This window comes from Plecotus auritus (assembly GCF_963455305.1).
Source record: "Plecotus auritus genome assembly, chromosome: 7".
In the NCBI taxonomy this organism is placed as follows: domain Eukaryota; kingdom Metazoa; phylum Chordata; class Mammalia; order Chiroptera; family Vespertilionidae; genus Plecotus; species Plecotus auritus.
In genome coordinates this window covers 60,229,624-60,244,898 of record NC_137774.1, presented here as the reverse complement: position 1 = coordinate 60,244,898, position 15,275 = coordinate 60,229,624, and the positions used below count along the sequence as shown (strand labels likewise).

The following is a 15,275-nucleotide window of genomic DNA, read 5'->3' as shown; positions in this document are numbered from 1 at the left end:
CTTCGCTTCATTTGCTCCCTGACATGTAGGCCCCACGCTACTTCTGACTGTTCTATTCATACATGTTGAGCCAGTGCCCAGCGGGCTATCGTGTTGTGATCATCACAGACATAGCATTTACCCTTTAGTTCAGGGAATGGTCGATAAGCCCATGGACTCTACCAGCTGGGCCACTGTAATTAAAGTAAAATGCAACTGTTCAAAACACACACTTCTAATGGCGCTCCTCACAGAGGTTCAGTTATTCACTGTGATGCCACACTGCCCCCTTTCTAACCCAGCACTTGGATGAGATTTTTATTTAAATCTATGTGTCCTTCAGAGCCATACCCTCCTATCTCATCCCAGAATCCACACGAAGGCTGAGGGATAATCACGGTGAGAGTGTTCAGTTCTGGGCAAACACACGCCCACTCCCCCCATATTTGCTGAACCAATTGCTACCCTTCCCTCCAGCAGGGCAGCACAGACAATCCCAACTAGAAAGGTTCACCTCGATGAAGCAGAACGAAATCGTACAGCCTGAGTTCCAGCAGCATTTCCACCGCCTGCCTTTACCTATTCTCAAGCACCGGGGCGTTCCACGCTCTGCCTTCATCCTGAGAGTGGCGAGGGGGTTCCCAGCTCATGCCGCCTCCCACTTGCTAGACGTCAGCAGGCTTCATTATGTTTACCTCTGAGGAGTGTGCACAATGCACCACTGGAAAGCACCCTGTCTGTTAACAGCAGCACTTCCAAGTGGCCTCTGCTACAGCCCAGCAACAAGTCTCAGGCAGACCTGGCGACACCTAGAGAGAGGGTCCAGCACTTGCAATACAAGTCCTAACAGAGGCAGGCTCGAACGCAAGTGCCTTCCAGGCAACCACTGCTTTTGTGCACGTTATGGAAAGCAAATAAAACTTCAGTTTATTCCAGACCAACAAAATGCAGTATTTGTAAACATAATCATCCCTTCGTACATTGTTATCTATTTGAAGACTGACACCTCTCTGAATCCATTCAACTGTCCATCAGACCCCTCCCTATGCTTTCGTCCTCAGTGGTGCCTCCCGAAATACCCAGACCAAATTAGTGTATGAGCCAGGAAGCATGCTGAAGAAATCGCTGTTTCTACTTTATAAACGTAATTGATGGTAAATGTCATCTGATGTAAGTCCGGCTATAAAAATTCGGTGACGCTTAACTATTCAGTAAGGTTTTGGTTTGAATTTGAGCTTGCCACTCAAAAAATGTCCGAGCAATGTTGTCCACTTACATTACAGAAGCTGCATGGACTCAGACATGCACCAACGGGGATGGACAACAGGAAATGAAAGAGGCACGTAGTGAGCAAGAAAATGTAAAGTTTACATTTATAATCAAATTTTCCTTACAAAGAACCTAGATATTTTTTCCTTTTAAGTTTCAGAGGGTAAGCACTCTTAGAAAAACCATCAAATAAGCCAGCCTTTGTCCCCTGTACGTTTCTTTCCCCTCTTCCCACCCTCTTGCTCAGCCTGTCATAACAAAATACCACAAACGGGGTGGCTTAGACACAGAACTTGAGTTTCCTACAGCTCCGAAGGCTGGGAGTCCAAGACCCAGGTGTCAGCAGGCCTGGTTCCTCCTGAGGCCTCTCGCTCTGGGTCGCAGATGGCCATCCTCTTGCTGTGCCCTCACGGGGCCTCTTCCCTGTGCGTGTGCACCCCTGGTGTCTCTCTCTTCTCCCTTTAGGGGCACCAGTCATATGGGACTAGGGCCCCATCCTATGACCCCATTTAACTTTAATCACCTCTTTGATAAAAGGTCCTATCTTCAAATCCAGTCACATTGGGGGGTAGGGCATCAGTATATGAATTTGGGGGAAACACAGTTCAGTCCATAGCAGGTACCCTATATTCTAGTTCTCTCTTCACTCTCCCTACCTGACACCCTGTCTGGGTACTCAGAAGTATTGTAGATCCACTTTCTTTACTTGCAAGCATGTAGACATCTGTTAGACCAGTGGTTTCCAACCTGTTTTTGGCCATACCCCACCTATTAGAGGGGCATCTCTAAAATCCTGATGCCCCTCCCCCCTGTGACATAGAATTCTTATTCTTATTCAAAAAGTGAACTATTCACGTGGAGGAAGCCTAAAAGGCCATTAACTTGATCTAAATAAGCTTCCAAAGAACATGGCATCCATGAAAGAGAAAAATAAAAGAGCAAAAGGACAGTTAGAGTGCTGAGGAAGAAATCACTAAGAAATTGTTAAAAAAAATAATATGATGTGATATGAAAAAAATAGCAAATACAGTTTCAAAACATCTAATAAGAACTGAAATGCATAAATATGTCACTATATATTTATATACTGTATATGAGGCCCCTAGAACCATAAGAAGTGCAAAAAATTCACTGTTAATAACTCATTCTTGAATTGCCCCGCTTAAAAATCAAATTGCCCCCTGTGGGGCGTGTACCCCATGTTGGGAACCACTGTGTTAAACGTTTAGACACATTTCAGTTGGGTGTCAAATCTCACACCAATGAAGGAACTTTGATCTCCACCAGTAAACAAAGTCTAGAGCTAAGGACAGAACTGGAGTTAGAATCCCCAGGCCACGAGAATCAGAAAGTAAAAAGAAGTGTGATGAGAGTTGTAATCTTAAATCTAGAGTTGGAAAAGTAAAGTCTTTTTCTCTGCCATCCATTTAACCCTTTCCATATTCATAAATATTAAAAATAAAACTGAAGAGAAACGTCATTTTTTATTCCCAGGCTTCCTTGAGTTTCTCACTGGTGGTTTATTTGTATAGGTATAGAGACTTTTTCAGAGTGGTTTGGCCCTCAAACTTTTAGGTGGGCATCTCCAAAACCCCAGCACCATCCCCAGCTGTGGCACTCAGTAGAGAGCAAGTACTGCCTGGGGTGCACCCAGTGGGCACTGCCTTGCCTCGCTGCGGGCTCCCCCTGCTGGCCCAGCACACCATCACAGGCTGGTGTCGACCAGTGGGCCAGGCTGCTGGAGCACTTGCTTCCTTCTGTTTATAGCATTCAGAACTTTTTTCCTGGGACCCAGCTGCATTTGTATGCTCTGAAGGTCCTCGTCGGAACAAAGCAACAGAGCTTCTAGATCAATCTGCTCTCTCATGAAAAACGGAAGGAATTGTTCCAGGTGGTGGGACTGCAAGAACACTTCAAGGGGCGTAGCATCCACCATGTCTTCCTCCCACTCCACCACATCCTCATCCCAAGGCAAGGCATCTTCCAAGCTGTTTTCATCTCCCTCTTCATCAGCCTCTGCTTCCTCAGGCTGTGCTGCTCCTTGTCGCTGAAACAATTCACTGGACACTTTAAACCCCAACTCTCTCTTGTCGTCTGACATGTCTTCAGGACTCAATATTCTGTTCCTTTTAAAAACAATATTCCCTAGACCTGGACGGATGAGAATGGATTCGTGTTGCGCACAGCTGTCCTCTGCTGAGAGCTTCTCTCTGGACTCCACTGAGAATGTGTCTTCTTCCTCCTCACTGAACACTTCCATCACATTCCTCTGCCCATTTCGGCACCCCTTCCCTCCCTGCTCCGCTGTATCTTTATTCTTCTTGAACTGTATCTTGAAGGTGCCTTTAATGCCCTTAGACAGTGACCCAAATGTGCTGGAAGCAGAAGCATTTGAAAGGGAAGACCTAGAGAGAGTGCTCTTGGAAGAAGAAAGAGTCCCAGCTTCCTCCTTTGTGTAGGTGCGGGCCATCTTGTTCTGGTGCTTCTGCTGGAGCCTCTCACACTCTTTGATCTGCCTCCTGGCATTCTTCTGAGCCTGCTCCTTCAGCCTGGTGACCTTCTTGGGGTTCATGATGTTCTGGGCAGTGGCTGCCTTATCCAGGAGAGCAACACACTCATTCTGCTCTCTGCTGGCAGCAGCATCCAGTGGAGACTGAAAGTCACTGTCCAAGGCAAAGATGTTGGCACCAAAGTTGATCAGGAACGAGACGCAGTGGGCATGACCATTGGAGGCTGCATAATGTAGAGGAGTATTTCCCCAGATGTCGCATCTATCAGGGTCCCCTCTAGAAGAGAAAATATCAAAAATACAGCTCATTGTTTTCTCTGAATATAAGGTCCAAATAAATAAATAAATAAATAAATAAATAAATAACAGTACCTGTTAATCCTGCCTTGGCATTGTTAGAAGATAACTACTGAAAGTCTAGGTATGTCACATCTGGACATCGCATGGCCAGAAACAGAAAGAGCCCATTTCTACCCTGGGTCTCATTCATTTTATGCAAGAAAATATTTCTGAAACATTCCCTCAAAAAGCAATTTTCATGTCTCATTGGCCGGAATTGGGTCACATGCCTAATGAGAGGGAAAGAGAGCTGCGACATATAACTTAGATTAATTAAAATTTCCCCAGCAAATGTTTCACAACTGGCTCACCCAGGAAAACAATCAAAGCCCTGATTTGTGATGTATGCCAATTTATGTGGTGTAAACACAACCGCCATAGTGAATTTCAAGTTACTTATGCAATGTTCCTGGACATGGAACTGGGAGGATGTGCAGAAGCACACCATTATATGTTATTCCCATCATATAGATAGAATAGGCATGTATTTCTTCTTAAGAGAAGAAATAATAGTAAAATAATTAGGAAATAAATCATTTTTAGTATTTCTAAATATAATTCTTTAAATTATGGGTTTATATAATTTTATTAATAATGTTTGTGTTTTACTCTCAAACTTCCCAGAAATTTAGCAGTCATCTTTCATGAGCTACTAAGAGCAGTTTCCAGCACACCACTCCCACCCTCCCCTGGGTCACGCAGAGCAGCCATTATTCACAGGAACATGTCCACCGATCCCTCCACTTGCTTCCATGCAATTACAGTGTCACACATGTGAGGAGTTCTGCGGTGGTTTAAGGTGGAATTGGGGGCACTAGTAGATGATATTCAGGCCAGAGACCCATTCCTGGTACAGAGACGGCCATGGTAGGTGCTCATTGAAGATCTGTGAAGTCGATGCATGCCTACTGAAGTCCTGCACCCAGTTACCCCACCCCACCCCCGGGCTTGAGTTACAAACAGGCACAAATGGAAAGTAAAGTGATACCTATTGTTACCCATAGCCCTGGCCATACATCATGCTGAGAATTCTAATACAGGTCCTCAGAGCCCCAGCCCAGACTTCCTAAATGAGAATCTGGATCCCCAGATTGCCAGCTCACTGCCGGGCTGAGAAGAGCTGTACTAGTTAATGTGGCCTAACCAGAGTCTACCAATTTGATGAGTCAGATTCCTAGCTCCCACATGAAAACCCTGGACTCTTCATGCCTTTCAATTACAAGCTTTTATACATTCACTGCCCCCCAACCCCCAACAACCAACCCAATCTTCCCCTTAGAGCAGGAAGATGAGGATATTACAGAGGAGTGAAACAAGACCAAGAGCGGGCGATGGAGCCACCCAGCACCTCACAGCCATGCTCACACCTCAGCTTTTCTACATTCCCAGTGACAGGGCTCCACGCTGCTCGAGGACTCAGTTTCCTCATCTGCAACCTGAGGGCAATATTACCTACTCACAGAATCCTATGGGAATAAGTTAATATCCAAATCATTAGAGAAGTGCTTGGCACATAGTGAACATTCAATAAACATCACCTATTATCATTTCCCTTGTCTCAAAACTCCTAATCCTTAATGGGGCATAGCTTTCCCTCACACCATTCGGCAGATTCCTGCAGCCCTGCAGCAGCTTGTGTGGTTCTCCAACACGTACAGACTTACTAATTTGTCAGATGTTTATGCCCTGCCTCCCTAAGTAGATAATATTCCTTAGAGCAGGGGTCCTCAAACTATGGCCCACGGGCCACATGCGGCCCGCTGAGGACATTTATCCAGCCCGCCAGGTGCCGCTGCCTGTCCTGCTTAGCAGCCGACGCGTCCCGGGCCCGCAGTGCGCATAGGAATTTGTTCATAGTTTTTTTTTTTAACTATAGTCCGGCCCTCCAACCGTCTGAGGGACAGTGAACTGGCCCCCTGTTTAAAAAGTTTGAGGACCCCTGCCTTAGAGGGCAAAGCCTGTGTCCCTCTTTGTTTCTTCCATTTTTTCAATCCTCACCCAAGGATATGGTTTTATTGATTTATTTTACTGGCTTTTTAAATTAAAAAATTTTTCTTCACCATTTATTCCTTCTATGCCCTCTTCCACTTCCACCTACCCTCCTCTCATTCCACAATCACCTCTATCTCTCTCTTTTTTCACTTTTGCTCAATACTTCTACCCCCCAGCACCCCTCCCCCCTCCCCCCACCCCCCCCACCCCGGGCTGTCTGCCTGCTCTCTGTCTATGAGTCTATCTCTATTTTGCTTGGTAGTTCAGCTTGTTCATTATATTCCACATACAAGTGAGATCATATGGTATTTGTCTTTGACTGACTTATTTCACCTACATTAATGTTTTTCATCTATGCTGTTGCAAAAGGTAAAATTTTCTTCCTTTTTATAGCAGAGTAGTGGGGGGGGAAGAGAGAGAGAGAGAGAGAGAGAGAGAGAGAGAGAGAGAGAGAGAGAGAGAGAGAGACATTGATGTGAGAACTGAACGGGGATCAAACCTGCAAGCTGGGTGACAGGTCAGCAGAGGACACTTGGCTCAGACGGCCTAGAAGATCCCGAATGAGAAAGTGGCCGAGCCTCATTTTGTGGAACAGCCAGCCTGCGGCCACCCTATCCAGCACAACAGGAGGCAGCAGCACCGAGGGCCAGACAGCAGGCCACCGATAACAACGCGCCTACAGCCCACAGCCTCACGGCCAACACTAATTGGGCTGAAGGACAACAAACTCCATCCAATCAGACTGGAACACTTACATCCCCAGCCTCTGTCCCTTGCGATTTTTGCGCATAAAATTCAACTCCAAGGACAGCGGAGGCTGAGTCCTAACCTTCCCAGGTGTGGCTCCATCCCCATTCCCTCTAATGAACTCCCCTTCTTGCTCGCTGCATCCACCTAATTTTTTGAGCAACTCCAATCTGACACTAGAAATGTGCTCTGACTGGGAATTGAACCCTTGACCTTTTGGTGTATGGGATGATGCTCCAACCAGTTGAGCCACCCGGCCGGGGCAAGGCCTGTGTCTTTTTGTCCTTTGTGGCATCTACATCTCCTGGCAGGAGTCTCAACCTCAACCTGAAGATGCAGAGCGGGTGGTGTGAGAAGGGAGCAGGGCCAGCTTTGTCCTTCCAAGCTCCCTCTAGGAAGATGCCGGCCAGTGCTCAGCTGTGGCTGAGTGCTACTTGGAAACAGCAGGCACAGTATTGCCAGAACTTCCAGTGTTCAAGCCAGAAATCCAGGATTTCATGAGAAACGTTTTGATTTTTAAATGTTGGCTCAAATTTAAAAGGAAAAGACAGTGAAGTCCAAATAAAACTATCTCTGGGCTAGAGCCAGCCTGTAAGCTGGCTACTGGCAGCCTCCTGAGCAGAGAGCCGCAGGAGCAGGTGCACACGGGGTGACATTACCACCACAGGTGGGGAACCTGGAGTTTTCTTACACGTGAGCAGAGTGCATGGAGCTGTTCAAAGAGGAGGGAAGGAAGTATGAGATGACACAGTTGAGCTGGGTGGCTGCTTCCCAGGGGCAGGGGCTCTGGGCACAGCCTGAGTTACTTGTCTTGGACCAAAGGAAACCTCTCTGGGCAGCACAGTTATTTACTTTAACCAAACACCACATTTAAAAGACAAAAAAGAGAGATGGTAAAACGCTGAAGACATTATTATAAATACAACAAAAACATACTGAGGAATTTGTCTGAAATTAGTTTTGGGATTGGCTAAATTATAAAAGAAATTATTGAGAGGAGTGAGCTGTGGTGGGATGTTAAAGGGTATTAAGAAGCTTGAGTTATCCCTAGCCGGTTTGGCTCAGGGGTTGGAGTTTCTGTCTGCGGATTGGTGGGTCGTGGGTTCAATTCTGGTCAAGGACACGTACCTCCTCGGTTACAGCCTCAATCCCAGCTGGGGCATGTGTGGGAGACAACCAATTGATGTGTCTCACATCAGTATTCTTCTCTCTCTGTCTCCCCTCCCCCTTTCCACTCTCTCTAAAAATCAATGGGAAAAAATACCCTCTGGTGAGGATTAACAAAAAAATTAACAAACAGAAAAAGAAGTTTGAGTTAAATCTACACACTTCAAGCCATAGAGTAGTGGAATTTTCCATCTCAAGGGATCTTAAATGATCCTTTAAAGATAGGAGGAGTAACATGAAGAAAACATGAGGTGATAGCAAAGATGGGTCTTCTGCCCTAGCCCGTTTGGCTCAGTGGATAGAGTGTCAGCCTGCAGACTAAAGGGTCCCAGGTTCGATTCTGGCCAAGGGCACATGCCTGGGTAGGGGGCATGCAGGAGGCAGCCAATCCATGATTCTCTCTCATCACTGATGTTTCTATCTTTCTATCTCTCTCCCTTCCTCTCTGGAATCAATAATTTTTAAAAATGGGTCTTCTGTTAAGAATATTTTGAATGCAAAATTCCAAGTTTACAGATGAAGCTGTCAGTAAAATGACTCATGTCTCAGTGCATTCAGGTATGTCCACTTGAAGAAATCCTACTGATAAACAACTTTCCGAATGGATGTGCAACTTAGAGCAAAATATTTTCTAGTGACAGGTTTCCTGGGGTCTTCAAAACTCAGTCTTTGTTGTTCAACTCTGGGTGTCTTTTATATTTCTCAATGGAATCATAATACACGTCCATCCAGGTATTCACAAACTGGTCCCACCTCAGTGAGTCCAATACTGATATTAATGGTTTCCTGGGGATACATTTAGTCATGCTGATTTTTTTCCTACCTCCCCTTTTTTTCTAAAAGAGAAACTCATTGAAAAGATTTTTAAATAACCATATTTTGCCCTTGCATTTTGGTAGATCAGTACATTGGGGCGATACTTTTTACAGCTGGATTGCTCCTATTGTCACTAATTAGGCAATTTGCTTATATTAAATTACTATGAACATCTGTTCCATTTCAATTTCCCCTTTGGAAGTTGGTTTGATTTTGTGTGAATTTCTTTCTCAGAAAAAATATCATTCTTTCAAAGACGTTTTTCCACATAAGAAGGAATATTAAGACTCACTAATAATCAAGGAAATTCAAATGAAAACAATACCCTACCATGTATGCGCCTATCAGGCAGCAATTAAGAGTAGCAGTCCCGCTGGGCAGGAGGTGGGGACAGACAAAGCTGGAGGACACATAAAGGCCTTCGTTCCAGCCCAGCATGTGCCACAGCCTCCAGCACAGGGCATGCTCTTGAATCAACAAGCTGCCTCTGGGAATTCATCCTAAGGAAATACCAGATCCTCGTGTAAAGATGAACGTCAAGGATGTTTGTCCTTAATTATTTATAACAAAGACTGGATTTAAACTAAACATCATGAACAAGCAACTGATTAACTAAATTATGAGGAAATCATAAAACAAGCACCATGTAGCCATTAAAAATAGGCAGGATCTCGACTCTTTAAGTGCAAGTGGTCCATGATGTATCACCAAATAATTAGAAGCAGGTTTTAGAAAAGTTTGTATAATATGATTGCCCTCTTCATGGGGTAAGTATACATGTGTGAGCTTGTTCTCACAGGGAAAAGTCTGGGAGGACATATATTTAAATGTTGATGACTGTGAGATACTTTATTAAATGTATCTTTCCAATAGAATATGAAATGTTACAATAAGTAGTTTTCCTTTAAAAATCAGAGAGGAAGGAAACGTTTCCATTTTAGAAAATGAAACAAAACTAAAAAAAGTTCATGAACATTTAAAAAACAAAATAACATTTTGTGTAATTGGGACCATCTTTCCAGTATAGAATGACAAGTGTAATTATTACTTGCCATCGTTAAATTTAACAAAGAAAGAAAAACAGTTTTTTAACAAAGGCAGAGTTTAGATATTAATGGTCACCACATGGTCTAAGGCAGCCGTGGGCAAGCTACGGCCCGAGGGGGCTGTTCTATCCGGCCTGCGGAGCCGAAAGAGCAGAGGGTTCTCTTGCTCTCCCCTCCGCTCCTTTACTTTGAATTTATATTAGTTCACACAAACACTCCATCCATGCTTTTGTTCCGGCCCTCCGGTCCAGTTTAAGAACCCATTGTGGCCCTCGAGGCAAAAAGTTTGCCCACCCCTGGTAAGGTCTCAATTGGGTAGTGACAGATAAACACTGAAATCATCAGACTGGAATAGACCTCAGTGACAGATTAACTTCTAAATTCAATTTTTAATTGGTTTCCCTTTTTAGCCCCCTTAAATCTAATTGGCAGTTGGGTCTTACACAGGTGCCTGAAGATTGGCTATGGTCAAAATGGGAGGCGACTTAGGAAAACCCTCAAAAAACATTTTTTTCAGCCTATACCAGGCCAACTCAACATAACCAGTCTTAAATACTTCTGGGAAAAGGAAACAAAATCTAAGATGTGCTAGAACCGACCAAAAGACAACAGTTGAGAAGGAAGGACTAAGAGAAGTAGGGTCAGAAGAATTTGTTTGCCCACAGTGTTTAATAAATACAACTTAATGGACTGGATTTTGAGATTGCATTGAGAGAAATTACCTCATCAAATAAATGGGGAAAGGGTGAACTATATAGCAAATTGTGTTGGGATAAATGATTAACTACTTGGGGAAGGTATAGTGAGATCAAAACCTCAAGCCTTAAATCAAAATAAAGAATATATGAATTAAGTATTCAAAATAAATACTTCACAAAATAAAATGTAAAAACTGCTAAAAATATATTTTCATTTATATTTAAAATATTTGTTGTAAAAATGTGAATTATGAATTGGGAAAATATTTGTAGCATAATGACAAAAGACTGGTATTATAACTTTAAAAATAATTTTTTATGAATCAATGAGAAATGTTGAAGACCTCAATAAAAACATGGGACAGGCGCCGCTGGGCTTGCAGGCTCCCTCCCTGCCCTGGTTGGGGTGCATGCAGGAGGCAACCAATCCATGTGTCTCTCATCACTCTCTCGATGTGTCTCTCTCACATCAATGTTTCTCTCTCTCTCTCTCTCTCTCTCCCCCCCTCTCTCTCTCTCTCCCTCTCTCTCTCTCCTTTCCTCCCTTTCACTCTCTCTGAAAAGTAATGGAAAAAAATTGTTTAAAAAGTGGGAGAAGGTTATAAACACACAGTTCACAAAAGTAGAAATATGGCCACTAAACATAAAAAGAATTTTCAACTTCACTGAAACCAAAGAAAGGAGCATTAAAGCCACTGTGATATATCATTTTGGACCTACGATATTGACAAAAATGTGTACTTACTTTCTAAAGAATGATTTGTCAATATACACAAAAAAGCATTTAAATCTCACTTTGAAGAATTTATCCTCAAGAAAATGAGAGCAAAGATTTATGTACAAATGTACTCATCACAGCAGTGTTTAAATAATGGGAAACAGATTATTTATCTAAAGAAGAGACTTAGTAAGAAATATATTTATTACCTCGAATAACAAGTTCCTGAAAATCTACACTAATAAAAGGGTAAGATGCAAATTGACCATACCACCGTGACACCCACCAGCCAATCAGGAGTGGGTATGCAAATTAACCCAACAAAGATGATGGGTTAATTTGCATATGCAGGTGCCGAGCAGACGGGGGTGGGGCAGGATGCTTGCGTCATTGCCATGGCGATGACACAGGCGTTCCGCACTGCCCCAGTGGCTCCGGGCCTCTGGGCAGCGTGGAAAGGCGGAAAGGCGGCTCCAGCCAGAGCAAAGGCGGTGCCTGCAGCCAGGGGAAGGAAGGCCCATTCTTGCATGAATCTTCATGCATCAGTCCTCTAGTTAAATTATAAAAGAATATAGAGTCACACAGAAAAATTGTCATTATATACTGAGGGTTAAAAAAAAATGATGCTACCAAAAATGTCTACTTAGATATCATTTTGTGTGTGAGTATAAATATACACACATTTATATAATATCGATACATATATATATACACTATATATATATATATATATATATATATATATATATAACATATAACTGTTAATAGCATGACATTATACAACATTTTTCTTTTATAATTTGTGTGCATATATATGGTTTATTTTCTAGGTTCAGCTTAAGTTACATTTGTCATAAATACAGACCAGAAGAATAATAAGAGTGAGATAATGTTTTAGGCATACCAAAGAAGAGAGACAGAGATGGAGAGGGAGAGGGGGAGGGAGGGAGAGAGGGAGGGAGAGAGAGAGAGAGAGAACCTAGGCATTGCCGTTGCCATTTAAATTGGACCTCAAAGGGAGCAAGGGCTTCCACGGTTGAGAAGGAGTTGCCATCGTGTGTTTCGAGCAGAGGTGGAACACTGAGTAGAGGAGAACGTTTGGGAGAAGGGAAAGCTGGCAGGGTGTTAAGATCCAGAGAAGGCTGATTGACGCGGGTGGGGCAGGGTGTCATCAGCAGAAGGGATGGGAAAGCACCATTCCACTGACTTCCTCAATCAGTTCTCAACTCAGGAACTCTGTCCACCACCTTTGCTTCTTCTAATTTTTCCTAAAGTGCCCCCACTGCAATAAAGGGTGCTGACACTCCCAAGATGTTGAAGCCAGAACCTGGGGCCTTGATCCTCCTGCTCCTTTATCCACCTGCCCCAACATCCAGTCAATCATAATGAATTGTACATACAAACTGCCATCAAATCCATCCATATCTCCCATTAGCACTGCCCTACCCTTGCTCATCTCTCATCTAGACCATTAAGAGCGGCCAGGCTCTCTCTCTCATGGCTGCACAGCTGCCTGAGCACATCTGGCAAACACAAATCTACCCGGCAGACCCATGGCAATGCTGCCCGTGCCCCATCAGAGTTTGCAAGGCTCTTGTGATCTGGTCTTATCTCTTACAACTTGGCCCCTCTCACTCAAACCATGACCAGCCATACTCAACTTCTTCAGTTCCGAGAATGCACAATGCTCTCACGTGGAAACACTCCTCCTTCCACCTTCATTTGGCCAACTCCTTCTCATCCTTCAAATCCCAACTGAAATGCTCCAGAAAAGCCTTTGCTCACCCCCTTTGTAGCACATATCATACATGACTTAATTTCTGTCTTCCTCTCTCAAATCCGATCACTATGAGGACAGTATGTGTCTCTTGTTGACTGCGGCATCCCCAGCAGCTAGCAGAATGGCTGACACATACCTGACGTGTATAAATAAACATGTGTTGAATTGAAATAAACTCACTGGGCTCCTTTGTTCATACTTTTTTCTTTTTTTACCCCTCTTGGGTTATAGTTGCCAACATGGCCTGGCCCCTCTGTTAACATGCAGAAGAAAAGAGCTAGCTGGCTCCTGAGCTAGAATCTGTAGGAGGCGGGAGGGGGTGTGCATGTATGTGTCTGACTGCCAGAGAGGTAATGAAGGTAAGACAGACTTAAGGTCCCTTATACAGCTTGTAAAGTCAGCAACTTCATCTAAGAATCATGGACCTGCCCTAGGGTTAAGAGTTAACAGAAGGCTATGGGATTTTAATGGCATAGATAATAAAATAAAATGACATCACTGGTTCCAGTCAGGGTTGACATCTTAAAACCAAGTAAAACAGTGATATCTTTTTTAAAGTGGCAACCATTTATGTTATGGACAACATTTTTTAAGGCACAGAATTAAAATATTCTCCCCATGAGGGTGGTAACATGCCTTAGAGTTCAGGGTTTCTCCCCTGTATGCACTCATAGAGGACGAGCCAGCCCCACGTTGCCAGTTCTCTGAGCAAAGAGAGCATCTCTAGGCAATGTTTCCCCTTTCTCTAAAAAGACAATTATTTAGTCTAGAAAGAGGGTAAAGTATTTTCACTGAATTCCCTGCTCTTGCTGCTGGTCTGCCAGATCCTATGTAAACAGTTTCCGGGGAACTTCAGGTTTCGCTCACCCTCTGCTGCAGATTATCTCCAAGGCTTCCAAGTTCCCGTGGTAGGCGGCCAGGAGTGTGGGCGTCATGCCATCCTCATCAGAGAGGTTCAGATCTCTCCTGGTGGCCTCTTTCAGGAGTTCCAGGTAGCTGTCACTAGCAGCTTGGTGGTAGCGAGAGGACATGTTTCCTGCTCACCAATGCTTGGCCAGGTATCAGCTCAAGGCAGAGCAGGATGTTGGTGGAGCAGCCTTCCTCCAGAGCTGGTTAATCAGTGACAAGGAGAGTGTTACCCAGGGCAAAGCTCACTCCAGCCTCCCTCCTGGACGGCAGCCAGAAACATGGATGGCACTGAACTTGGACCCTTTCTTTCTGGAATGGCCATGACGTTGAATACGGAGGACTGCTGTGTTCACCTTGAGTGTTTTGGGGACACATTTAATTTTTCACTTTCCATGAACAAGTCTTGAAAATAATATTGGTTATCAAGGCTTAGAATGTTGAAAATAATTGCCAAAAAATTCAGAACTAGTTTAGTTCCCTGGAGAGGTCTATTTTTAAAGCTGTCTTATTGAGGTTCAATTTACATACTGTGAAACTCATCCATTTTAAGTAGACAATTCAATGATCGTTAGTAAATTTACAGAGTTGTGTAATCATCACCATAATCCAATTTTAGAACATGTCCATCACCCCAAAATATCCCTCATGCTCACTTATACTCAATCCTCATTCCTACTCGCAGCTCAGGAGACCACCCATCTGCTTGTGTCTCTATAATCTTGCTTTTCATGGGAATTCCCTATAAATGGAATCATACAATATACAGTGTTTTTTAAAACATCTATTGACCTACATTTTTAGATTTTTAAAATATATTCTTTTTTTTCTTCCAACTTTATTTTGTATTGGTGTCAGTTGTACAGATTAGTATTTAGACAATCATGTACTTTACATAGTATTCCCATCAATATTTCTAGTACCCCAATTGGTGCCATAGTTATCACAATATTATTGATTATATTCCCTATGTTTTACTTATATCTCCATGACTATTTTGTCACTATCAATTTGAACTTCTTAATCCCTTCACCTCTTTCACCCAGTCTCCCAATGCCCCTCCCTTCTGGCAACAACCAGTTCACTCTCTGTGTCCATGAATCTGTTGCAATTTTATTCATTTATTTTGTTCTTTAGATTCCACATATAATTGAAACCATATGGTATTTGTCTTTCTCTGACTAACTTGTTTTACTGAGCATAATACCCTCTAGGTCCATCCATACTGTCATAAATGGTAAGATTTCATTCTGTTTTATGGCCAAGTAATAATCTAATACATATCTCACAACTTTTTATCCACTCATCT

General features: G+C 43.4%; 1 protein-coding gene across 1 annotated transcript; it reads right to left on the bottom strand.

Annotated features, from left to right (window-relative positions):
* Positions 1-885: 885 nt before the first annotated feature.
* On the bottom strand, positions 886-14,126 carry ANKS4B (ankyrin repeat and sterile alpha motif domain containing 4B). The gene is made up of 2 exons (XM_080680200.1): positions 13,928-14,126; positions 886-4,034 (listed from the first exon to the last, which is right to left on the bottom strand). The coding sequence occupies exons 1-2, from the start codon at positions 14,089-14,091 to the stop codon at positions 2,954-2,956; spliced, it is 1,245 nt and encodes a 414-aa protein (XP_080536326.1). The 5' UTR covers positions 14,092-14,126; the 3' UTR covers positions 886-2,953.
* Positions 14,127-15,275: the final 1,149 nt, after the last annotated feature.

Excerpts from the sequence above, each read along its gene's own strand:
- ANKS4B (XM_080680200.1), bottom strand. The coding sequence starts at position 14,091 with ATGTCCTCTCGCTACCACCAAGCTGCTAGTGACAGCTACCTGGAACTC. Across the intron at positions 4,035-13,927 it reads GAGATAATCTGCAGCAGAGG|AGGGGACCCTGATAGATGCG; the intron begins GTGAGCGAAACC and ends TTTCTCTTCTAG.